General features: G+C 42.9%; 1 protein-coding gene across 6 annotated transcripts in view; it reads right to left on the bottom strand.

The window, feature by feature from the left end:
• The window catches only part of NF1 (neurofibromin 1), a 233,596-nt gene that overhangs the window by 25,652 nt on the left and 182,358 nt on the right, over positions 1-25,586 (bottom strand). For all 6 annotated transcript variants that reach the window (XM_060693204.2, XM_060693205.2, XM_060693206.2 and 3 more), the window contains 8 exons: positions 24,428-24,621; positions 22,083-22,223; positions 18,382-18,661; positions 9,438-9,652; positions 7,051-7,112; positions 6,807-6,921; positions 4,139-4,240; positions 1,948-2,088 (listed from right to left, as the gene is read on the bottom strand). In XM_060693204.2, the coding sequence (XP_060549187.2) occupies positions 1,948-2,088; positions 4,139-4,240; positions 6,807-6,921; positions 7,051-7,112; positions 9,438-9,652; positions 18,382-18,661; positions 22,083-22,223; positions 24,428-24,621 (1,250 nt within the window). The remainder of the gene's footprint in view (positions 1-1,947; positions 2,089-4,138; positions 4,241-6,806; positions 6,922-7,050; positions 7,113-9,437; positions 9,653-18,381; positions 18,662-22,082; positions 22,224-24,427; positions 24,622-25,586) is intronic.

The raw sequence follows: 25,586 nt of genomic DNA, 5'->3' as shown, positions 1-25,586 counted from the left end.
AAGAGGTAAACAAGAAAAAAAAAACAATTTTGCCCTCCCCAGCCCCTAGGAACACTCTGCAGGCCTCCCAAACACTCTGCGTGTCCCATTTTTGCAAAAAACAGGCCTGTTTTTCACAAAAACGGGGGCTACAGAGGGTTTGGGAGGCTTGCAGAGTGTTTCTGGGGGCTGGGGAGGACAACAACGTGACGTATTGGGAGGGGTTGGGAGGCCAAAAATGGGCCTGTTTTTCGCAAAAATGGGACGCGCAGGGCGTGGTTTCGAGAGGCCAAAAATGGCTGTATTCGGTGTATAAGACACACCAACATTTCTACCCTCTTTTAGTTGGGAGGGGAAGTGCGTCTTATACTCTGAAAAGTACGGTAAGTAGGGTTTCCTTTTTCAGCAGCACCCCTGGGCTGTGAAGTGTGAATGGAGGAGTACTTGGTGCTCTCTAAGCTTGGTTGTTTTCTTGCAGACACTTCATTACCCAACCAATATTGGTGGGAGTGTTCTTGGTGGTTCCTGGAAAAGATTGTGTGAACATATCCACTATGTTTTATTTTATAAACCAGGGTTTAAAAAAACATAACAAGAACTTTTGAACAGTCTTTGGCTGGATTCACAGATAAGACCAAAATTTTCTTAAAGTGTGGCTTTGTGTCTATGGAGATTCACAGTCATGCAGATCATGGTTGTCCCAAAGATGCTTTTTCAAGAGGCAACTGGACTTTCTGGTTTTTCTTTGAAGATGGAAGATGAAAATGAACACATTCCATTTGTTGCAAGAATATGTGAACAGTTCAGGAGGATTTTCAACTAACATAACATACATGTACACTTTCAAACCAAGAATACACTAAGGCAGAAGCTTGTCCACCCCAAGACACAAACTGAACAACGTTATATATGTAGTAGTACAATGCAGTGAGACATGTGCAAATCTGTGCATTGGGGAAACAAAACAACCACTTCACAAATGCATGGCAAAACGTAGGAGAACAAACCCATCAGGAGAAGATTCAACAGTCCATCTGCATTTAAAAGAAAAAAGCCACTCTTTTGAAAACAGCAAAGTCCACATTTTGGACCAGTGGTTTGAAAGAGAGGTCAAAGAGGTCATCTATGTCAAAATTAACAGCACTTTCTCAACACAGGGGTAGGGATACATACAACATCATCTATCTCCAGTCTACAACACAGCCCTTTCAGCAGTTCCAAGAAGGCTCCACACCCATTTGCACTACTCAGGTGACCCTGAGGACACAGATAAACCTCCAAGTGCGATCAATGGCTCTCTAAAAAAATGCAAATGACCAGTTGTCTGCAAGGAGTATAAATCCTTCCATTCCCCACCATCCAGTCAGAGCTGAAGAAGCTTCTTGGATGAGAAGCAAAACATCTTCAAAGAAAAACAAGAAAGTATAGTTGCCTCTTGAAAAAGCACTTTGGGATAAACTGTTGCTTGTTGAGCAAGACACGTTAGCCTTGGTAGTACATAAAAAGTGAGCTAAGGTGGTTGGAATTACATCTCACAAGAAATCAAAAGCAAACAAAGAACACAAGTTCTGATTTGAAGCAGTCTAAAAATACCTCTGGGGGAAAAAAACAGCATAAGGTGGGTGCGTCCAAGATCTATTTGTCTGTGCTTTTGTCTTCCATGTTCTATTTTAGTCTGCAGCTCTACTGGTCAATTTTAGCATGCATCACCTAATCTTATGACAGCGCTTGTAATACTGCTGGGATATTAAAAATAACCCTGGGCGCCGTAAAATTAAAATCTCATTTCTTGAAACTCAAACAACATTACAGTCTCAAAACTCAAGCTACTTTTCAACAAGGAAGAAGCTCACATTTTTTCAAAACTGATTCACCATTGGTGAAAAGATGACGCATATTACAACCACATTAAGAGAACATTCATGCTTTCTTTTGTTCTTTGTGTGTTCTGGGAAATGGTTTGCTTACTTTGTCATTAAACACCCGGAGGTTGTCCAGAGTGTGTAGGTTCTGCTCAAGTAAAGCCGTGCCTGCGGAATACAGATTGACCTCGTCCAGCTGTAGAACTGCCATAGCCACCCAAAACAGTACCTTGTGCATAGGGGAGTCCTAAACAGAAAGAGGGGAATAAAATGACAGAACTGGAGCACATCATTTTGATAGAGGGGAATATTTGTAACTTAGGGTTGAACTGTGGGGTCCCTTGGTGCTCCCTGAGCTTGGTGGTTTTCTTGCAGACGTTTCGTTGCCACACTAAGTAACATCATTAGTGACGTGGTAATGAAACGTCTGGAAGAAAACCACCAAGCTCAGAGAGCTCCAAGGACCCCACAGCACATTTGTTCCGCTGGGAAAGATACTAAACAAAAAGTCACATATTTCTTGTGTCCAGAAAACTGGATGCATCTGGCACCCACACAATCTCCAGACTCCAAGGAACCATGGGTAAAAAACAAGGTAGGCTGGACATGGACACTTGACCCAGTCTGGATGGGATGATCATGAGGTGGCTTGACAGTTTTATTCTACAGGGACTTCAACTGATGACTGGTAGCTGCTGCTATCATTCTCTCATTCTTTGGGTTGGTGTTTCCATAAACAGCCTTCCAAATTTATACCCACAGCCAAAATAAACTGTTGAGATTTAGGCCATGCTAACAATGTACAGACATACTTAGAGAGAAAGACTAAGATCTGTACCACAGGTTCTATGAAAACAACAACTTTGGGCAGATGACTATATGAGCAGGTTGCCCCTTCATATTGCCCATGAAGCTGCGTCAGGCATATTTTTTTTTAGGAAAATTGACATGGCTACCCAACTCACTCACGGTGACTCCAGAAGACCTCAAATACAAAACCCAGTAAACCCCCGTGTGACAACCATCAAACCAACCACCTGAGAGGCTCCGTATCACCCTGGGGTCCCCAAGCCTGCTGGCAGAACCATGTCTTCAAGGCCCTTGAAAGAATGTCAAGGTGGTCTTATCTTCACAGGGATGATGTTCCAAGAATTTCAAGGGAGGGAGCCGCCAGGGAGAAGGCCCTACTTCTTGGTCTCACTAGATAGGATTCCTTAAGAGAGGAACCACCCTACACTCTGCCTCCCACTCTTTTGTGTAGGGTAGTTGTAACTTCATGTCCATGGAGATTCTCAATCATCCTGGTCAAGAGTGCTTTGCCTTCACTGACATGTGAAGGCATTGTTCCAAAGATCCTTTTTTCCAAAAGGCAACTGGACTTCCTTGACTTTTTCTCTGAAAACATTGCGCTTCTCATCCAAGAAACCAAGAAGAGCCGAGGTGGCGCAGTGGTTAGAGTGCTGTACTGCAGCTACTTCAGCTGACTGCTAGTTCAGCAGATCAGCAGATCAAATCTCACCGGCTCAAGGTTGACTCAGCCTTCCATCCTTCCGAGGTGGTAAAATGAGGACCCATATTGTTGGGGACAATATGCTATTTAGTATACTGTCGATTGTTGTAAGCCGCCCAGAGTCCTCGGAGAGTGGGCGGCATAGAAATATGATTAATAAAAGAAAGAATAAAAGAAAGAAAGAAAGTCCAGTTGCCTTTTAGAAAACAAAACTTCCTTGGAATAAACCTTCCTTCTTCTCCTCCCACTTCTTCTTCTCTGAATGTGGCCAAATCAATCGCAAGTCAATGAAGGCAAAGACTCTATAAACAGAACTGGAAACTGTGGTTTGGACTGAATTGCCGAGAATCAGGAAGTGATGAAGAGACTGAAGGGAATGGTGGGGGGGAACGGACAGACCCAGCAAAGGGATACCTCTAATCCTTCAGGATCTCTAGTAATCTAATAAATCATTGGTTAAGATTTTCAAGATTTGCTAGTGAGCAATAAGGAACAGGTTAAAAATACGGCTTCCAAACATCCCCTCACTTGGATCATTCTAACATTTATCCCGAACAATGGAGTCACCCTCTTTTTCTGCCCACAGGCGCAGGGGTGGGATTCAGCTGGTTCGGACCGGTTTGGGTGAATCAGTAGTTGTGACCCAGCCGTCCTGGTGCTATGCCGTCCTGTGTTTAGGGCGCGCTCACATTTTCGGTGCTGGGGCAAACCGGTTGTTAAATTATGTGAAGCCCACCTCTGCCACAGGGCCACACAGAACGAGCTGCTGGGGACCCTACCAGTTTACCTTATTGAGGAGTGGCTGGAGCTTAGTCAGGGCTATGACGGTGGCCTCTATCAGAACTTGGCTGTTGTAGTTGTCCGGCCCTTTCAAGCAGCTCTCCAGACCCTGTCATTGGTTAAAAAAAAAAAAAAATCAAAGTAATATCAGCTTGTTTACACTGATTTTTAATCCCTGCAGATGTGGGTTCTCCTTTCACATTATGGTCTTAGTTTCCTCGTGCCTCAGTCAATCACCGATGCCTCTGATAAAAGGAGTGTTTTTGTTTTTGCCTTGCTTTTCCTGGAACTGGAGCCATTAAGACTACAGAAGTTTCACTTTGCCTTCTACGTTCTCTAGCCTCTATTTTTATCTCCTTCTATGCTGATTGAAAAAAAAAATTGCTTTGCACTTCACTTCTGCCTTGATTCTTCTCCATGACACATTTCTTCCTAGTTAACCAAAAGCTCCAATCCCATGATGAGAAACCTTCATCCTCTTTTTTTAGTTTATCTGTTCTACCAATCTATTCCTGGCTAGCACATTCCCACTTGTGTACAGATGAAGCATTAAGCTCAAGGAATGAAAAAGCATTACGAGTGGAACCAAATAAAACAGGGGTCTCCAACCTTGGCAACTTTAAGCCTTGGCAACTTTCAATTCTGGGAGTTGAAGTCCACCGAGGCTTAAAGTTGCCAAGGTTGGAGACCCCTGAAATAAAACACAATTGGAAAAAAACAATCTCTCCCTCTCTCTGCATAAAATGAGGGAAAGATTTAATATTTTAGTATCTAGTGGTCTCTCTGGGTGTGCAGGTGAATGTATGAAATGAGATTTAGTACATGGTGTCGAAGATGACCAGCACTGGATATTTATTAAAAGTTCATTAGGTTTTACTTCCAACTGTGAGTTGATCTGATTACACAATTTACATTTGTGGGGCCCCAAACAGTTTCGTGGGATGCTATACAGATAGTCCTCAATTTATGACCACAATAGAGCCCCATGTTTGTTGCTCAGTGAGATATCTGTTAAGTGAGTTTTGCCCCATTTTACGACCTTTCCTGCCATTGTTGTTAAGTGAATCACTGCTGTTGTTAAGTTAGTAACACGGTTGTTGAGCGAATCTGCCTTCCCCATTGACTTTAGTGGTCAGAAGGTCACAGAAGGTCATCACGTGACCCTGGGACACTGCAACTGTCATCAATACGAGTCAGCTGCCAAGCGTCCAAATTTTGATCATGTGACCATGGAGACCCTGAACGGTTGTTAAGTATGAAAAATGGTCAGAAGGGTTTTTTTCAGTGTCATCGTACCTTCGAATAGTCATTAAATGAACTGTTGGGAGTTGAGGATTACCTGTACAAGAGGCAGCCTCAATGATCTGAGGAAAAGGCAGAGTTGCAGGAGACCAGCCTTCTCTATTATAGACTTGATCATTCCTTAACCTTTCTCACTGGCCCTTTATTATTTGAGTAGCAAAAGGCTAAGGTGACTGTGAGGAACACTCAGTGGTGAGATTCAAATAATTTAACAACCGGTTCTCTGCCCTAATGACCGGCTGGATGGGCATGGCCATGGTGGCCGTGCCCAGGGGGTGTGACAGACAGCACTCGGCCTCCTTCATCCCCTGGGAGCAAAAACAGGCCACTGGGAGGGACACGCACTGCCCCCTGTGCCCCGTTTTGGGCCTAGTAGGCCTGCCTGCAGCCTCCTGGTAGCGAAAACAGGCCACGGGAGGATAAATGCGTCCCTCGCCCAGTGGCCTGTTTTTGCTCCCAGGGGATGAAGGAGGCCGAGTGCTGCCCATGCTCTGTTTTGGGCCTAGTAGGTTTCCCTGCACTTACCTCGGAGCCAAAATGGGGTGCGTGGGGACTCCTGGAAGGGGCAGGGCAGGGAGGGGCCAGTCAGCAATTTAACTACCAGTTCGCCCAAATCAGCTGAATCCCACCACTGGGAACACTCCCTAAAACTGCATGCCCCTAAAAGTTTGCTTTGACTTCATCCTGATGCATTTATAATACTGCACTGACATTGCCTGGAGGACTGGAGCTGGGTTTCAGGGATAGGAGAGAGGCTTTTGGTCCAGTATAGTCTTGCATTATTATAAAAACCAGACTTTAAATGGTGCCATTCCATTTAATTTTCTACAATACAGCCTACTAAAATTTCTGGTTCTCAACAGAATTGGGGGGGGGGGAACACCTGTTCCACTCAGTGTAAAATTCAGTACAATTGGTCCTCAACTTAAAAGCATTCGTTTAGCGATCAGTCAAAGTTATAATGGCACTGAAAAAAAATCAATTACAATCAGTCCTTGCACTTATGACTGTTGTCACATCCCCCAGTCATGTAATCAAAATTTGGTAACCGGCATGTATTTACGACGGTTGCAGCATATTGAGGTCACGTGACCACCATTTGGGACCTTCTAATCCAGCATTTGCCAAGCAAAGTCACTGGGGGAAGCTGGATTCATTTAACAACCACACGATTCACTTAACAACTACAATGATCTGTTTAACCATGGCAAAAAAAACCTCCACAAACCCTCATAAAATTGGGCGTGAACTGTCTTGCGTAATATTGGAAATTCTGGTCCCGACGGTGATCATAAATCAAGGGCTACCTGTATGCAAATGCAGGAGGAAGAAAAGAAAGTAAGTTACGGAAAGAACAAAACCGAAAGACACACCTTGCTCAGAATCCGGATGATTTGTTTTATCTGTCCATGTGACACCCGTTTGCTAATGCAACCGAAGACCACAAGGGCTCTTGGCTGGAGGGAGGGATTATACTGGAATGCAAACCTGTCAAGGAAGAAAGCCAGTAATTAAAAGCCTGCCGGAATAAAAACACCAATGAAAGTGCCTCAAACATAAAGTGGAAGTAATAAAGTAACCCAGGCAGAGTTTGTGGTTTAGGGCAACATAACCTACTTCTGAGCTAGTTCTGTCCACTGGTCAAGCCATTTGCAGGTTGGGATATCTCTCATGCACGCCTGCAGGAAAATCAAAAGGTCAGATGTTCTGATTATGTCGTATTAAAGCATTTACTCAACCGAAAGTGAGCATTTCTGGGACAGGGACAATTGTGGTTTTGTATTCACACACTCCAGGAACTGAAAAATAACACCCATCTTCTCTTTATTTATTTTTTCTGCTGGCAGCCTTAAACAATTCAAACAGTCCTCACTTAATGCCCATTCATTCAGAGACTGTTCAAAATTATAACTGCGTCAGAGGGACTTATGACCTGCGCCCAAAGTTACAACTGTTACAGCACCCCCCCACCCCCCACCGGTCACGTGATTGCGATTTGGGCACTGGGCAACCCGCCTGCACTTACGGTGGGTTGCCGAGTGCCTTTTGATCATGTGTGATCTCACACGTGCCACTTTCCCTGCTGGCTTCCCCAGAAAATGCCCCCCCCTCCCTGCGGAGGCCCTCCGGAGGCCAGAAACAACTCAGTTGCCAACTTCCAGAAGTTTGCAAATGGGCCGTTTTTGGCTTCTGGAGGGCCTCTGGGGGATGGGGAAGGCCGTTTCCGCCTTCCCCAGGCTCCTAGAGAGGCTCTGGAGCCTGGGGAGAGCAAAAACCAGGCCTACCAGGCCCACCGTGCCATCGTTTGCCAAAAGCGGGGGGAGTGCGGGGCGCGCGTGTGTGTGCACGCACAGGGGCGGGGCACATAGAATTATGGGTGTGTGACACACACACACCGTGCTCCCCCCGCTTTTGGCACACGATGGCAAAAGGGTTAGCCATCACTGCTATAGGGGGTAGTGCTCATCCCCGTTTCGAGGGCCATTGAGACAGCACTGTCTAAAGATGTTTCCATGGTCACGTGGCCAGCATGATGTTGCAGAGCACTGCTACATTCCCACCAAAGTGGTACTTATTTATCTACTCGCATTTGCATGCTTTCAAATTGCTAGGTGGGCAGGAGCTAGGGTGAGGACAGGAGCTCATCCTGTGGCATGATACTCAAGTGTCTAATGCGGGCTGTCAGCTTTCCAGCCAATAAACCCAGCATCTTAACTGCTTAGCCATTGTGCCGCCTTCCCCAAGGAGACTGGGTGAAAAAGTCCCTCCTGAAATATTTCTAAACGAAACGTCTGCAACATGGAGTCTTTACAGCCAGTCCCCAGAAATGAGAGAATTGCCTCTTGCTATTAGGGGCCGGCACAAACACCCAATGGTGCAAATGTTCCATGCCAAAATTCTGCATGGACTTTGAGTCAGAGTTCCTTTCTGCCATGGAAGGGAGGGGAACTTCAGCGTTAGGCTGGAGAAGAGAAACCTGGATCATGAAGATCAGTCCAGCACTGCAGTTCCCTTCTGCACATGGAGGGGAACTGCTTGACCCACGTCTGCAGGCAGATATTTTGCTCCATCCACTTAACAATCCAAGTAGTCGCTGAATGACTGCAATGGGGAGAGCTGGGATTGCAGTTGTTGAGTGAGATGATCACCTGAGCATCTCACTTAATGACTGCAATGACTTATGACCTAATTGCTGAATTGTGTTGTCAGAGAGCACCAAGGACCCCTCAATTGTTCTCCTAAATTAAGGACTACCTGTACGTAACCGGTGAGTGTGGCTGTAGTCCATACTGTAGTCCATACTACTAGTTAAGTGTCTATTCTTAGACCCCCAGAGACAGAAAATAATTTACAGTTTCTACCCCCACCTCTCTTTCTCTTTTTCATACACATACACACAGACCCACGCACACTTTTACTTAGACATGCATACATAATAGACATCTATTTCAGCAAGAGGAAATGACAGTTGAATTTTAAGATAGGAAAACAGACTACACGGCGTTAGTGTGGGAAAGGCTGATTTTTGAACGCTCTACCACATGAAAACAATACCCTAATCCACGTTTATACATTCGGCATATGTATCAGGAAACAGTCTGGGCTAAATCCTTTTTCTTTATGTATATTTATTTTACTTTTGCAAGGAATTTGCTTAAAACCTTAAAAATATGATCCCTTTCCTGATGTGTAAAATCCATTCCACCACTTAATTCTGCTGTATACATGGACTAGATTGTGAGCTAGCGCAAGTTCTCAATCAGATTAATTTAATATTTTCTTTTTTTATTTCCTATCATAAAAACATTATACATGGGGGGAAAAAACCCATCTTAAAACATGTCAATGCAATCTTAACTCTGATCTGTGTTGTGTGTAAAATATGCCCTTGCCATAACCGATGTTCTAAAGGGCTACTTGAATTATTTACAAATTACATATTTTTTGCAACCCTAATATTTTACTCATGCTGGTACACTCGTATCGTGATGTCCTTGCCATACCTCCATAATTTCCAGCAATGCTTCTGTGACTGTTTCCAGAGATGTCAATGCGAATGTTTCTCTCTCATAGGACCCAGGAGAGAATGACCGGTCCCGATAGCTGGATCGGAATGCAATGACTGCTGCCGATTTCACTTTGCTAATTCCAAACAGCAAGTAGAATTTGGGAAGCGAGAACTCCGTTAAACTCAGCCTCAAAACCTGCTTCGTTTCCTCTGTTGGGAAAAAAAAAAAGGAACAAAGACTTTGATTTCTGTTCCATCTTTGAAAATTGAAATGCTTCAAACTCTACAATGGATGAACGGCTGCAAAAGTGGATGGAGTTAGCAGAGATGGCCAAATTGCTTTGATCAAAGGAAAAAAACACAAGTACGTTTGTTTCTACTTGGAAACCGGTTCTGGACTTTGTGCTCGAGGTGGGGGAGGGGAATGAAACTTTGATTTTGGGCTTTACTGATTAGGTAGATTTGTTGTAGAAATGGCTAGTTTATACTATTAGGTAAAAGTAAAAAGTTGAGGTTTGATGTTACTGTCTCATTCTACTGCACCCAAAGGGAATTGGAAGTCAATGCCTTTTTTTCTTTTTTCTTTTCTTTTCTACATTTCTCCCTTCCCCTTTCCCCCCCCTACTATTTGCTTTTGCATTTTTGTATTTTATATCATAAACTAATAAAAAAAGAAAACTGAAATGCTAACACAAACTTCTGGGAACTAGCTTATAGTAATGTCTATTCATGAAAGTTAACCCAATGTTCTTAGACTCTATATACAGACATTGTTCTGTGGGCCTTGGGAGTTACCCACCAGCCACTCCATCATCCAGACATGTAAACCCACGATGCACAAGCAAATTGCAAAGTTTGCATGACCACATTTGGTACCATCGGTGGCAGAGCTGTGGTGAAGCAAAACTCACTGGTTGTAAAGAGATGAATGCCTCTTTTTGTTATGTCAAATATCTAGCTCCTTGGGTGAACAGGGATACTGCACACAATGTATAATATAATGCTGAACATCATATATAATGCTGAGTATCATCAGCACATTGAAGATGCCTCTCCCCCAACTTCTGGAGGAGCTCTAGCAGTGGAGAAAAGAGGACCTCTGTGGGCTCCACATGAGAGCCATTACTGGTTTGATCGGTATCCTCCTTCCAAAACTGTAGTTATCCACCGAGGAAGGTACAGAACACACTATAACCGTGGTGGCGAACCTATGGCACGCATGCCAGAGGTGGCATGCAGAGTCCTGTGGACACGCACACTGTCGCCAGCTGCTCTTCTGGTTTCCGTCATGCACATGCGCGCTGGATAGGTGGTCTTTGCGGGTGATGGAAAACAGCCTGAAAACGACCAAAAACCAGGCCGTTTTCTGGGCCATTTTTGGCTCCAAAAAACAGGCCAAAAACAGCCCGGAAAATGGCCTGAAAATGGCCCCCAAAATGGCTGGGAAACAGCCTACAAAACAGCCAAAAAACAGCCATGTACGCACCAGCCAGCTGGTCTTCAAGTTACCAGTACTCTGGCGCACGCACATACATGCGTGTTCCGGTTTGGGCACTCGGTCCCGAAAAGGTTCGCCATCACTGCACTATAAGCACTACAGCCCCCAATTCTTGTAGGTAATCAGTAATTCCGAAGGCCAAGGAGATGCTCCCGAAGGAGGAGGATGTGTGTTCTACTCTAGATCCTAACAAAGATTCTCACCTCGCGCAACCAATGCTGTCTTGGTTCCATGTTCAAGCTGAAAACCAGACCTTTTTCATGTTTTTTAGGATGCAGCTGAATCCCACCCTTGATGACCTTCCTTATTTTGTTGTTGTTGAGGGGCCTTTCTCAAAGCAATGGGGAAACCTGCTGTTTGGAAATGTTACATACTGTATTTTTCGCACTATAAGACGCACCGGACCATAAGACGTATATTAGCTTTAGAGGAGTAAAACAAGAAAAAAAAAATCTGCCTCTGCCTTCCAGCATCCATCCGGTATTCATCTGGCTAGTGTTCTTGCAGCAAACAGCCTGGTCAGCTTCAGAACGTTATCGCAGCCGCAGCACGTGGCTTGTCAGGGCTCCACTCCATTGCGCCCACCACCGGTTAACTGAGCTGAGCTGCTGTCGCCGCCAGGGAACACTGGACCCTTTGCTATTGAACAGCTGATTGGTGGTTGGATTGGTTTCCTGGAATACCGCCGATCAGCTGTTCTAGGCGGCAGGGATTGCTGCCACCTATCACTGCCACTGCCATTTGCCGCCGCCTATCGCCGCCATTTGGCAATGGCAATTGGCAGTGGCAATTTCCGCCGCCTAGAACAGCTGATCAGCAGTATTCCGGAGGCTGATCCAACCGCCGATCAGCTGCTTGGCAGTGAAAGCTCCAGTGTTCCCTGGTGGCAGTGAATGGCAGTAGCAGCAAACTCCACCGCACCAACTCCCCTCCCTCCGCCACAATATTTGCTCTGTAAGACGCACAGACATTTCCACCCACTTTTTGAGGAGGAAAAAGTGTGTCCTATAGTGCAAAAAATATGGTACTTCTCAAGAAGAACATACAGGTAATACCTGATTTACAATCACAATGGAGCCCAGAATTTCTGTTGTTAAGCGAGATATTTGTTAAGTGAATTTTCCCCCATTTTACAACCTTTCTTGCCACAGTTGCTAAGTGAATCATTGCATTTGATAAGTTAGTAACACGGTTGTTAAGTGAACCTGGTTTCCCCACCGACTTTGCTGGTCAGAAGGTCACAAAATGCGATCACATGACTCCGGGACACTGCAACCATCATAAATATGAGTCAGTTGTCAAGCATCCACCCTGAATCTTCGGAGAGGGGCGGCATACAAATTGAATTAATAAATAATCTGAATTTTGATCATGTGACCAGAGGGATGCTGCAACGGTCATAAGAGTGAAAAATGGTCACAAGTCTTTTTTTTCCAGTGCCATTTTAACTTCGAATGGTAACTAAATGAACTGTTGTAAATCGAGGACTACCTGTATATATATTTAACCTATAGCACAGAATTTTTAAAGAGATAAAAGCACTCCGTTATTTCAACTCTGAGGAGGACTGCATCTTTATTATGAAAGCAATTATTTGCACTGCTTTCGTAATTACGTTATATGTTCTAATTATATTTCCACCATCTCCTGTTTGGAAATGTTACATACGTCTCAAGAAATGCTGTCTAGCTCTTTGAGAGACTTAACTTCTAAAGGGTGGGGAAATTTCGGAGGCTGCACTTTATTAAAATCACTAGAAACTCTGCCATTATTAGGTAATTAATTGGGCATCAAATCTCAGAAATAAAAAATATGAGAGGTTAGCAAAAAAAATACCCCAGCTATGCTGGCTACCTGTTTAGGAAACGTATCATAAAAACTTTCTGGGAGATGGGGCAAGATAAATTGAGGACCCAGTTTGTGGGGGCAATAAGCTGACTTTGTATAAATATACAAAAGGATGAAGGCTATTGCTTAGCACACTGTAAGCTGCCCTGAGTCTCCGGAGAAGGGCGGCATATAAATCAAATTTTTTTTAAAAAAGTTATTATTTTATTTCGTCCTTCAAAATGAAATTTCCTTCAACAGAGATAAAATGGTAGGACTGAGAGGCAAGGAAAGCTAAGCAACCTTGTCGAAGAGTCACAGAGGCTTGTCATAGATCCTGTTACACTGAAGACTGACTGCCATCCGCCTACACCCTATTCTCTTCCTGCTTTTTTACATTCAATAGCTGTGTTCACATGACACGTTAATGATTAATCATAGTTTACTGGATATTTATTTCTAATCTAATTTTCTGTGTTTGCTGGGTTCACTTAATACGCTGTCTATAAATGTGCCAATCTTTGGTTTGGTATACGGTTCCATTTGGTTCTGGATGACCCCATCCCATTCGTTGGCATGGAAAAGGCGGGCCTCCCGGAGTTGCGGTGTGAGTTGTACAGCCATATAAATCTATTTAATAAACAAAATAAATGTCCCTATCTCTCTATGACAGTAATTGAGCCTGCAAATACAGTCCTAAATCGTGATGGTCATTAAGCAGGTCACCACATGGCTGGTCCCTCAATTCTATCACGTTATTTTCAGGTCATTAAGCAAATGCAATGGTTGTTAAGTGAACCAATTATACCCAATGAGGGTTGCTTTTTTTTTTTTTTGCCAGAAACTGGCAAGGAGTCCTTTTACCATCCCAAACAAATGGCTATCCAATCTTTTGTTGAAATCCTCCAGTGATGGAGCACCCACAACTCTGAGACAAGCTGTTCCACTGATTAATTGTTCTCGTTGTCAGGAAATTCCTCCTTATTTCCAGATTGGATTCTCCCTTTGGAGCAGGAGTCTCCAGCCTTGGCAACTTTAAGACTTGTGGACTTCAACTCCCAGAGTTCCTCAGCCATCTTTGCTGAGTTGAAGTCCACAAGTCTTAAAGTTGCCAAGGCTAGAGACCCCTCTGCTTTGGAGGATAAATCGACACCCTCTTCCCTGGGACAGCCTTTGAAGCAGGAGTGAAATGCTACCGGTTCGCACCAGTTCGAACGAACTGGTAGTAATAAAAACTACCAGTTTGGGCGAACCGGTAGTAAAAAAAGCTACCAGTTCAGGCAAACCGGTAGTTAAAAAAGCTACCAGTTCAGGCAAACCGGTAGTTAAAAAAGCTACCAGTTTGGGTGAACCAGTAGTTTAAAAAATGCTCTGGTATTTCTGATGATCAGCTGTGCTGCACGATTTATATCCTAAATCGTGCAGCACAGCTGTTCTCCCCCCCATGCTGTTCTACTTACCTTAAGCCTTTTTTCACGCACAGCGCACATTAGGCACACACTGTGCATACGTGTGCACAGTGCACATTTGGGGCACACCGCACATGCACGGGCAGCAAACCAGTGGCAAACCTTGGAGGATTTCACCACTGCTTTGAAGGTATCATGTCTCCCCCTAATCCTTCACTTCAATAGGCTAAACATACCTAATTGACTGCCAGCTGCCTACAATTTGGCAGTTCAAATCTCACCAGGCTCAAGGTTGACTCTGAATAATCTGAATTTTGATCATGTGACCAGAGGGATGCTGCAACGGTCATAAGAGTGAAAAATGGTCACAAGTCTTTTTTTTCCAGTGCCATTTTAACTTCAAATGGTAACTAAATGAACTGTTGTAAATCGAGGACTACCTGTACATATATTTAACCTATAGCACAGAATTTTTAAAGAGATAAAAGCACTCCGTTATTTCAACTCTGAGGAGGACTGCACCTTTATTATGAAAGCAATTATTTGCACTGCTTTCGTAATTACGTTATATGTTCTAATTATATGTCCACCACCTCCAGTTTGGAAATGTTACATACTTCTCGAGAAATGCTGTTTAGCTCTTTGAGAGACTTAACTTCTAAAGGGTGGGGAAATTTCAGAGGCTGCATTTTATTAAAATCACTAGAAACTCTGCCATTATTAGGTAATTAATTGGGCATCAAATCTCAGAAGTAAAAAATATGAGAGGCAGCCGGCAGTTAATTGACTGCCGGCTGCCTACAATTTGGCAGTTCAAATCTCACCAGGCTCAAGGTTGACTCAGCCTTCCATCCTTCTGAGGCCTGTAAAATGAGGACCCAGTTTGTTGGGGGCAATAGGCTGACTCTGTAAACCGCTTAGAGAGGGCTGTAAAAGAACTATGAAGCAGTATATAAGTCTAAGTGCTATTGCTAGTTCCCTGATAATTTCATCACCCGACTTCAGCAGTGAAATGGCAGGTTAACAAAAGGCTGCATAAGGGACATAGGGTGTCCTTGTGCATCTCAATGTGATGGTAATATTTTCCCTATGCTAAATAATACTTACATGGCCCTTCCACAAAATGAGATTAAAAATTGATTAATTGCTTCACATTTTCTCCACTACTGATCTCTGCGGCACTGCATTGTGACTTCACCACAGGCACAAGCCCTAGTCTACCATTCTATGTTTAAATGTTGTGAACGTTACACGTGTTCCTAATTTACAATCATGCCGGGCTCTAAATTGTACTTGACAGTGCTAATTTGTAGAGTTGAGCCTGGATCGATCCTGTACTCTTTATAGAGCTTGTTCAGGGACTTTAAAGATCTCATTAAAATGTCACTTACGGAAAAGAACAATATATATATCACCTGCATCTAAACATGAGACTTGAATATTTAAACATTGCGGGTAAGTTATAAGAAGGCTAGCATGACCAGAAAATATGAGGCAAAGGATTCCATAGCTCTCTTCATACACTGAAATGATAAAAGCTTGGTTGAAAATGATTTGTGGCAAGATCACTAGAGGCACTGGATCTTAAATCATGACTGATGAATTTAAAAAGACATCTGTGACATGTAACATCCCCCTCTCACGGGTAAGAAGTTATACCTTCTGGCTCAGTGGCTAATAAGCACTCCCAGTTTAATTCATGGTTCTTTTGATGTCTTCACTTTATTTTAAGCAGGGCTAAAGTGAGGATAGAACTAACATTGTCTAAGCTTCAGGATCATTATGGCCCTAGTGCTGTTTTCACTATTCATGTTGAAGGGCCCTTGGCGCTCTCTGAGTTTGGTTGTTTTCTTGCAGGCATTTCATTAACCAAACTAGCTAACATCATTAGCACTGAAGATGTTACCTAGTTGGGTAATGAAATGCCTGCAAGAAAACAACCAAACTCAGAGAGCGCCAAGGATCCCTCATTGTGGCAGCTCCTGCCCTCTGGAACGATTTGCCCCCGGAGATACGAAGGATATCGGATCTCCGGGTCTTTCGCCGTGCCCTGAAAACTTTTCTTTTCCATCAAGCAGGGCTGGTGTGAACCCCCTCCCCCTTTTTTAGTCTTTTTTAATTTTTTTAGTTTTAAATTGTCATTGGGTATTAATTGAATTGTTTTAAATTGGGCCAGTTATGTAATTCTTTTAACAATTTTAAATTTTGTATTGGCATGTGTTTTAGTTCTGGCTGTTCACCGCCCTGAGTCCACTAGGAGAAGGGCGGTATACAAATTGAAATAAATAAATAAATAAATTTCAAATCGGAGCTACATACCATACTTACAACAAACACAAGAACAGTTTTTCCCCGAACGCCATCACTCTGCTAAATAAATAATTCTCTCAACACTGTCAACTAGTTACTAAGTCTGCATTACTATTAAACTTCTCATTATTCCTATCACCCATCTCCTCCCACTTATGACTGTATGACTTTGTTGCTGGTATCCTTAAGATTTATATTGACTGTTTCCCTATGACTATCATTAAGTGTTGTACCTTATGATTCTTGGCGAATGTATCTTTTCTTTTATGTACTCCGAGAGCGTATGCACCAAGACAAATTCCTTGTGTGTCCAATCACACTTGGCCAATAAAGAATTCAATTCAATTCAATTCAATTCAATTCAATTCAATTCAATTCAATTCAATTCAATTCAATTCAATTCTATTCTATTCTATTCTATTCTATTCTATTCTATTCTATTCTATTCTATTCTATTCTACTCTACTTTCTCTCCTATTAGTACAATTAATTATTATCTGAATTTTTAAAGGAATGTTTTATCTTTTTGATTTTATTATATTATAATCCCCTTGAAATTTCTTGCCACAGGATAGCCTAAATTAATATTTGCCTATTGAAAAACTGCCACAATCCACCACTAGGGGATGGTAGCTTAGTATGGATTCAAAACTGAGGTATTTGTGTTTTTTGAGCTTTGAAGGGTCTGTATGGATTCATCCTATCCAATGAACACAGCCATGCACCCCAGCAGCTTGTGACACCATAAAAGTTATCCTAGCCTTCCTCATAATATTAGCATCATTCCCATTTTTAAATAAAATAGAACTAAATCCAGGTAGTCCTTGACTTACGACCACAACTGAGCCCCAAATTTTTCAGGAGTGAAATGCTCCCAGTTTGGACTGGGCAGCGGGTGGTTCGGAGAGATAGCAGCGGGTGGTTCAGAGAACCGGTAGCAAAAATCCCTGCGCCCCCCAACCCCCCACATGCCCAGCTGAGCCACGCGATCATCAGAGGCTTTTTTTTTTCACTTTTAAAAGCATTTTTTCTACCACTTCTTCGGCTGAAAAAATGCTTTTAAAAGTAAAAAAAAAAGCCTCTGATGATCGCGCGGCTCAGCTGGGATCGTCAGAGGCTTTTAAAAGCATTTTTTTTACAACCTCTTGAGGTTGTAGAAAAAATGGTTTTAAAAGAAAGAAAAGCCTCTGACGATCAGGCAACTCAGCTGGGATTGTCAGAGGCTTTTAAAAGCATTTTTTTTTACAACCTCTTCAGCTGAATGGTTTTAAAAGTAAAAAAAAAAAAAAAGTTGGCCCTGCCCACCCAGTCATATTACACCCCCGCCCCCCAAAAACCATGCCCACAGAACCGGTAGTAACAAATTTTACATTTCACCACTGCTCGTAATACATGAAGAAGACATCAAATTGAGGAAAGCTGAGTTACTTGTTCAAAGCAAGATTCCTTTTGTTACTTAAATTAGTAATCTCAAAGGTCCAGTATTGGGGAATGATTCTGGGAATGGACCTTCCCACAGAGATATGGGGATAACCAGAGCTTGTATTCAGCCTGTTCGGACTGGTTTGGGCAAACTGGTAGTGGCGATGCGGGTGGGCCCGCCCCGCCCTGCCCTGCCCTGCCCTGCCCTGCCCCTGGCCAGGGCATAAAGACATCCTATTTAGCCATGTTTTTGAGGCTGGGCGCATGCACGGCAGGTACACATACAAGCAAAGCGCATGTGCAGAAGGACGGGCACATGCGTGGAAGGCACGCAAGCACGTGAAGCAAGCGTGTGGTAAGCATTTCTGAAACCCACCGCTGGTGCTGACCACTGAAATCTACCTCGAGTCACATCAGACAAAAGGAAAGGGATCTTACTGTAGGTTTAAAAATAAATCTAAAGAAAGACTTACCACTAAAGTGAAGTTGTGAACAAGTGCACAGAGAATGAATGATGTTGATGACCAGGCCGTGGGTGGAAGCTCTGAGAGAAAGAGGACCGGTGGCCACCAACAGAGTAACAACGTGGAAGAGGTAGGGGAGATGTGCGGCCACATCGAGGGAGTTGTTAAAAGACAGCATCAGCATGTAACGGGCTAGAATGGCAATGTCATCCCACATGAGGTGCTGCTCTAATGTAGCCGTTGGAGAGAGACAGGTCTTGTCGATTATCTTGCACATCCGTCCGATTACCTGGAAGGGAACAACCAGTCGAGTTAGAAGGTGTGTGCTTTAGACACCAAAACAAAAAACTGTCTTTAGGAACATGAGGATCTTAAGTCACCGTCTCTAATCAAGGAAGAAATGAGGTGGAAGAATCCATCTAAGTCTTCCCAAGGGGAAAAGGCGTCACAGAAATTTTGCTGCATTTTGATAAAGACTCTCAAGTTATCTTGAGGGCCGGTTTTCTTTCTCATTATTAATATGGATATAATAAAGTCCTGAGAACCTATTAAGTACCACCTCTCATTCCTTTGAGCCATCTCTCAACACTCACTTCTTCCAGGAAGCGAGTAGAGTAGAGTAGAGTAGAGTAGAGTAGAGTAGAGTAGAGTAGAGTAGAGTAGAATAGAATAGAATAGAATAGAATAGAATAGAATAGAATAGAATAGAATAGAATAGAATAGAATAGAATAGAATAGAATTCTTTATTGGCCAAGTGTGATTGGACACACAAGGAATTTGTCTTTGGTGCATATGCTCTCAGTGGATGTAAAGAAAAAATAAAATATATTCGTCAAGAATCATAAGATGCAACACTTCAATTGTAGGCTTTATTTAAAAAATATATCTGTAATGAGGAACAGATTAAGATTTTCCCACTGAGAACAAACTCTTTCCCCCATATATGAAATCCTATATTGATGAGGACAATGATCAAACGAAGAACTCAGAAATTTAGGAAGATCGTATGTCCTCGACCTATGACTGCAATGGTCCCTGCCCATTATGATTGCATGTCATAACGGTCATGTGACTGACCTGATTTTACCACCATTTTTGCAGATAGCTCTCAAGCAAATCACTGTGATCCCCCCCCCAATCAAGCGAATCCAGTTAATAGTTTGCTATGAGCATCATTTTGACAAAAATTGGAAGTGCCCATTTTAGGCAAAACCGTCATAAAATGTAGCCACATGACTGCCAGATGCTACGAACGGCTCTGTGGCTGAATGCCCAGAGTTCTATCACATGACTTCAGAGGGGGCCTGATTGAACTTCGAATCCATGTTGTAAGTCCCTTTTTGCGTCAGTCACAACTTTGAACAGTTGCTAAGTAACCAGTCACAGGTTCCTGGAATACTGTCACTTGTTCTATTTCATCCTGTTAAATTTGTGTGCTACCCAGAGTGGTCAAGAAGTTAGATAGCTTCAGAAATGGGAAATTAAAATGAATGATAAATCAAATCAACCCCTCCAAGACCGAGTGGCTGTGGCTTCCGGCGTCCCGGTATAGTCAGCTGGTACCATCACTGACAATAGGGGATGAGATCTTGCTCCCCACAGAGAGGGCCCGCAACTTGGGTGTCCTCCTGGATTCACGGTTATCTTTAGAAGATCATTTGATGGCCGTGGCCAGGGGTGCCTTTTATCAGGTTCACCTGATCCGCCAGTTGCGTCCCTTTCTGGATCGGGACGCCTTGCGCACAGTCACTCATGCCCTAGTTACCTCCCGTATGGACTACTGTAATGCTCTCCACATGGGGCTCCCCTTGAAAAGCACTCGGAGGCTCCAGCTGGTCCAGAACATAGCCGCGCGGGTGATTATGGGCACAGCTCGTTACGCCCATGTAACACCTCTCCTACGCGAGCTGCACTGGCTCCCGGTGGTCTTCCGGGTGTGATTCAAGGTGTTAGTTATCACCTTTAAAGCGCTCCATGGCTTAGGACCTGGGTACCTACGAGACCGTCTTTTGCCACCAATAGCCTCCCACCGACCAGTTCGTTCTCACAGGGAGGGACTACTCAGGGTACCGTCAGTCAAATTATGTCGACTGGCGACTCCCAGGGGGAGGGCCTTCTCTGTGGGGGCTCCAACCCTTTGGAATGAACTGCCCCCGGAGATACGGAATATCCCTGATCTCCGTGCTTTCCACTGTGCCCTCAAGACCCTGATGTTCCAACAGGCGGGGCTAAACATACGAACATCTGAATGATTTTTTAAATGTTATCTAATTCTGGGTTTTATTTGATTGACCAAACTAAGTAATAATTTTAATTAGCAATTTTATGATGTTTGTGTGTCTATATTTTTCTTGACTGTACACCGCCTTGAGTCCTATGGGAGAAAGGCGGTATAGAAATTAAATAAATAAATAAATAAATAAATAAATAAATAAATAAATAAATAAATAAATAAATAAATAAATAAATAAATAAATAAATAAATAAATAAATAAATAAATAAATAAATAAATAAATAAATAAATAAATAAGCAAGCTATTGTGAAAAGTTTCCAAAGAACTTAGATGTTACTGTATTTATGGAGATTATCAGTCCTCCAGATCATGGTTGTCCCTAAGGTACTTTTTCAAGAGGCAACTGGACTTTCTGGGTTTTTTTTAAAGACATTTCGCTTCTCATCAAGGAAGCTTCTTCAGCACTTCTTCTTGGACGAGAAGCGAAGTGTCTTCACAGAAAAACCAGAAAGTCCAGTTGCCTCTTGAAAAAGCACCTTTAGGATGTTACTGTATTGTGACTGGCTGAATGGCCAACCAAGCAGCATTTCAAGAGCTACTCCATCAACAGCCTGGAAATCCAGTTTCAGTTTACAGAGAACAATAGATTTCTTTGAAGCTGTTCTTGTGGAGAAGAATAACTAGATAAAAAAATCCAATGAATGAGATCGACAACATTGAAATTGAATACTTTTACATGCACTCTTGATGTCAGCTCACAACAGAGTCCGCTAACGCCTTAAAGCTGTGCTTCTGAGCTTCCCCGAATTATATAACTGCTGGCTACAGTATCGTGCACTGACCAGTGGAATCATATTATTTTTGCTGTATTATAAAAAGCTAGTCCTTGACTTACGACCACAATTGAGCCCAAAATTTACATTGCTAAGCGAGACATTTGTTAAGTGAGTTTTGCCCCATTTTACAACCTTTCTTGCCACAGTTGTTAAGTGAATCACTGCAGTTGCTAAGTTAGTACCATGGTTGTTAAGTGAACCTGGCTTCCCCACTGACTTTGTCAGAAGGTCTCACAAAAAGGGGATCACATGACCCCAGGATTTTACAACCGTCATAAAGATGAGTCAGCTGCTAAGTGTCTGAATTTTGATCATGTGACCATGGAGATGCTGCAACCGCTGTAAGTGTGTCGTGATGGGTGAATAGGCGGCAATATCATTCATTCATTCATTCAATCAATCAATCAGTCACTTTTTTCAATGCTGTTGTAACCTTTAATAGTCACTAAGCAAAGTGTTGTAAGTCGAGGACTACCTATAATATTTTTCAATATGGACGTCGTTTTGTACCATTCAGTTAGCACTTTCCCTACTATCTGAAAAAAGGACAAGTGAAGAAGGAGAAAGAAATACCACTGACTGATTTCCATCCACGTCTGAAAAGATTAACTAGTTAAATTCAAGAGGAAAATGCTTACTTTGCTGGAAACCAGCTTCACGTTTCCAGAAGCCAGAGCAACAGCTGTATCTGCCATGACTTCTGCTTTGATGGACCCCAGTCCTCCTGTGGCACTAGTTTTGATAAAACTGTCCAACACCACATCAAGTAGATCAGTTATCTGTCGAAAAGGCAAGAAAACAGCTGTGGTCAAGAACAGAATAACAGAATAACCCGTGGTTGAGCTGTGGTGGTGCAGTGGTTAGAGTGCAGTACTGCAGGCTACTTCTGCTGACTGCTGGCTGGCTGCAATTTAGCACTGTTCAGATATCTCAGGGGCTGCCCCAAAGAAGAGGGGGTCAAACTATTCTCCAAAGCACCTGAGGACAGGACAAGAGGCAATGGGTGAAAACTAATCACGGAGAGAAGCAATTTAGAACTAAGGAGAAATTTCCTGACAGTTAGAACAATTAATCAGTGGAACAACTTGCCTTCGGAAGTTGTAAATGCTCCAACACTGGAAGTTTTAAGAAGAGATTAGATAACCATTTGTCTGAAGTGGTGTAGGGTTTCCTGCCTAAGCAGAGGGTTGGACTAGAAGACCTCTAAGGTCCCTTCCAACTCTTCTCTTCTCTTCTCTCTTCTCCTCCCCTCACCAGGCTCAAGGTTGACTCAGCCTTCCATCCTTCCGAGGTGGGTAAAATGAGGACCCAGATTGTTGGGGGCAAGAGGCTAACTCTGTGAACCACTTAGAGAGGGCTGTAAAAGCACTGTACGGTGTTATATAAGTCTAAGTGTTATTGCTATAACAGAGTTGGAAGGGACCTTGGAGGTTTTCTAATCCAACCCCCTGCTCAGACATGGAACCCTATGCCATTTCAGACAAATGGTTGTCCAATCTCTTCTTTAAAACTTTTGCTTTTGATGATAATAATGATGATTTTGATGATTATCATTTTGCTGATGATAATCTTGGTGTTAATCTATGCCAGAGGTGGGCAAATGTGGCCCTTTTACAACCGGTGGACTTCAACTCCCAGAATTCCTGAGACAGCTTGGCTGCCTCAGGAATTCTGGGAGTTGAAGTCCACCGGTTGTAAAAGGGCCACATTTGCTCACCCCTGATCTATGCTCATCTGGGTATTGTAAGTAGCTTCTTGCTAGCATCATTCAGTTAAATGCCTATCAAAAGGTTGAGTCACATATATAACAGTAAACCACCTACAGCCACCTCTGTAGGTTGGTGGCATAAGTTTGATAATAAATAAATACACAAATAATCTGGTGTTCTGAAGGTTTAATTATATAGAAACATTCCTTGGATTAAAATTAAGCATGAATATAGACAATTTTAATTTTTCTAAATGTCTTTGTCACTTTTATCATAAGAAAATGGGTAAGTGCCAAGAGCCCTCTAAAATAATGAGATAAAATGAGTACATTCTTTAATCAGATAGCCTAACCCAGACCTCTGTGAATTTTGCCCATGAAAATAATAATAAAAAAAGCTTTCCACAACTGTGTGAAGCTGGAAGGTTGATTTTGACAGAAATGCCAAGTTTTTCTGCACATAAAATTTGATTCATTTACCAGCTTATTATCAACAAAAGTCCTGAAAGATAAATCCAAATAACCACCATAGTAATGTTTAAAAGATATTTAATAGTTTACTCTGAACAGGGAAAGAGGACAGTGTGGGGTAATAGCTCTGGACCTGAGGAGACCCAAATCCTCCCTTAGGCATGGAAACCCGAGCTACTTTCTTAAGAGCCAATGTGGTAAAGGTAGTAGATAGAGTGGGAAGAGGGATGTAGGATATGACCAGGCTGAGCCCGAGGGACAAGTCAAATGCATCTTCAATCTTGAGTTCCTTCCCACCCACAAGAGATCGGAGTCCAGTCCACCTTGAATTCCATTTTGAATTCCTATCTAGAACCACTCTGCTTTTACTGTTAGTAGTTCAGATTCTTGTAGAGACATTAGCACACTATCTTCATTGGAACTGCCTGGCTCCTGATTTCCTATGCTGGATGATGCAGGTTCTAGTCCTCCCTTACGCACAGAAACTGGCCGGGTGACCTTGGTCCAATCCTTTCCTTTTGGCCCAAGTCAGTGTCAGGCTCTGCAACCAGCCAGTTCATAAATAAGAGCACTTATCTTATCGGGTAATAAGCTTTGTTGAAAAAAAAACTAGGTGACACTGCAGAAACCAGAAGACCCTACAATAACTTTGTGCTTTCAATAACTTCACCAGGACATGGCAGAAACGTTTTTTGGGGAGGATATTAATCTTGCACTGTCAAGTACAGGATATAGTAGAAAACATATTGTTTATTCTTCAACCAAAAACTGAGAGGGGGGGGGGGAATCAATCAAAAACAGTACCTGTCCCAAACTACCCCATATCTTGGCTTGAATGGAAGGATACATCTGCTTCTCATTTATTGTCATTGTTATAAGCTTATCAAGAATCGCTGTGACTCGCTGGCGCCGAGCATCATCGTTATGTTTGCAGAAGCGGACCAGATTCAATAACCAGGGGGTCATATATTCCAGGCAGAGATGTTTTAGTTCAATACCTGAAATTCAAATAAACAAAGAGAGACATATTAGAAAAGAGTCTTGTGTAAACGTTTGCCCAATCATCTTTTGGAACAAAGCTTGGAAGTTATTTGTGTGTGTGTGGTGGTGGTGGTGGGAAACAAAGTATACTAGAAAGACAGCAAATAAGGATTCTCTCTGCCAAGAGGTCCTGGATTAGTGATGTCCAGGCCCCCATTCTTGAAAGGCAAGTAGGCCTTTCAAGATCAAAAGTTGTGTGAGATACGATGCTGAATGACAAAAGAAACTAACAACATCGCTTAGGTCTTCTGCAATGAACCCAAATGGGCCTTGGGCTGCAGATCAAAGGCAGGGCACCTTCAAACACAACCACACATATAACCAGACTTCATGGATAAGACTCTCCAAATATTAGCAGAGCTGACAGCACACTTTTGACTTTGTAATCTGTGTTGAATTCCTTCAGCAAGTTCAAGAAGAGGGACCTTTTTCATGGTCGTTTCCCAACAGACAGTTGTTTTGAGTGGGGAGATGTGCCCGGGGCAAAGGAATCTTGGTTCTTCCCCTTACCTTGGACCATATCAAATAATTTCCCCAACAATACCAGCAAACAGGCTAGACAGGTTTGTTTGTTTTTTAAAAATTTCTTACACCCGTTCCATGAACCTCTAAATCTCCCGTCTTCTCAGTGAGTCTGAATTGTAAGCACCAGGGAAAAGAGTTCTTTTCCTTTTCCACCCACGCTTCCCACTGGAAGAGCAGAAGTGGATGTCAGGTGGGAGGGTTGGAATTTATTTTGAGCTTACAGACTCATGCTTGCTGGGGGGGAGGGGGGGAAGAGAAAGAGAGAGACAGAGAGGCTTCTACAACAACTTGGACCAGAAGAAAATGAGCAGGTGATTAATTCATTATCTCAATGAAAGCAGCATGCATCACGACTTCTCAAATTCCATGTCCTGGATTGAGGAATGCAAATTTTCAG

Source organism: Pantherophis guttatus, chromosome 1, assembly GCF_059756535.1.
Source record: "Pantherophis guttatus breed Tessera chromosome 1, ASM5975653v1, whole genome shotgun sequence".
Classification (NCBI taxonomy): Eukaryota; Metazoa; Chordata; class Lepidosauria; order Squamata; family Colubridae; genus Pantherophis; species Pantherophis guttatus.
This window is presented reverse-complemented; position numbering and strand designations above follow the sequence as displayed.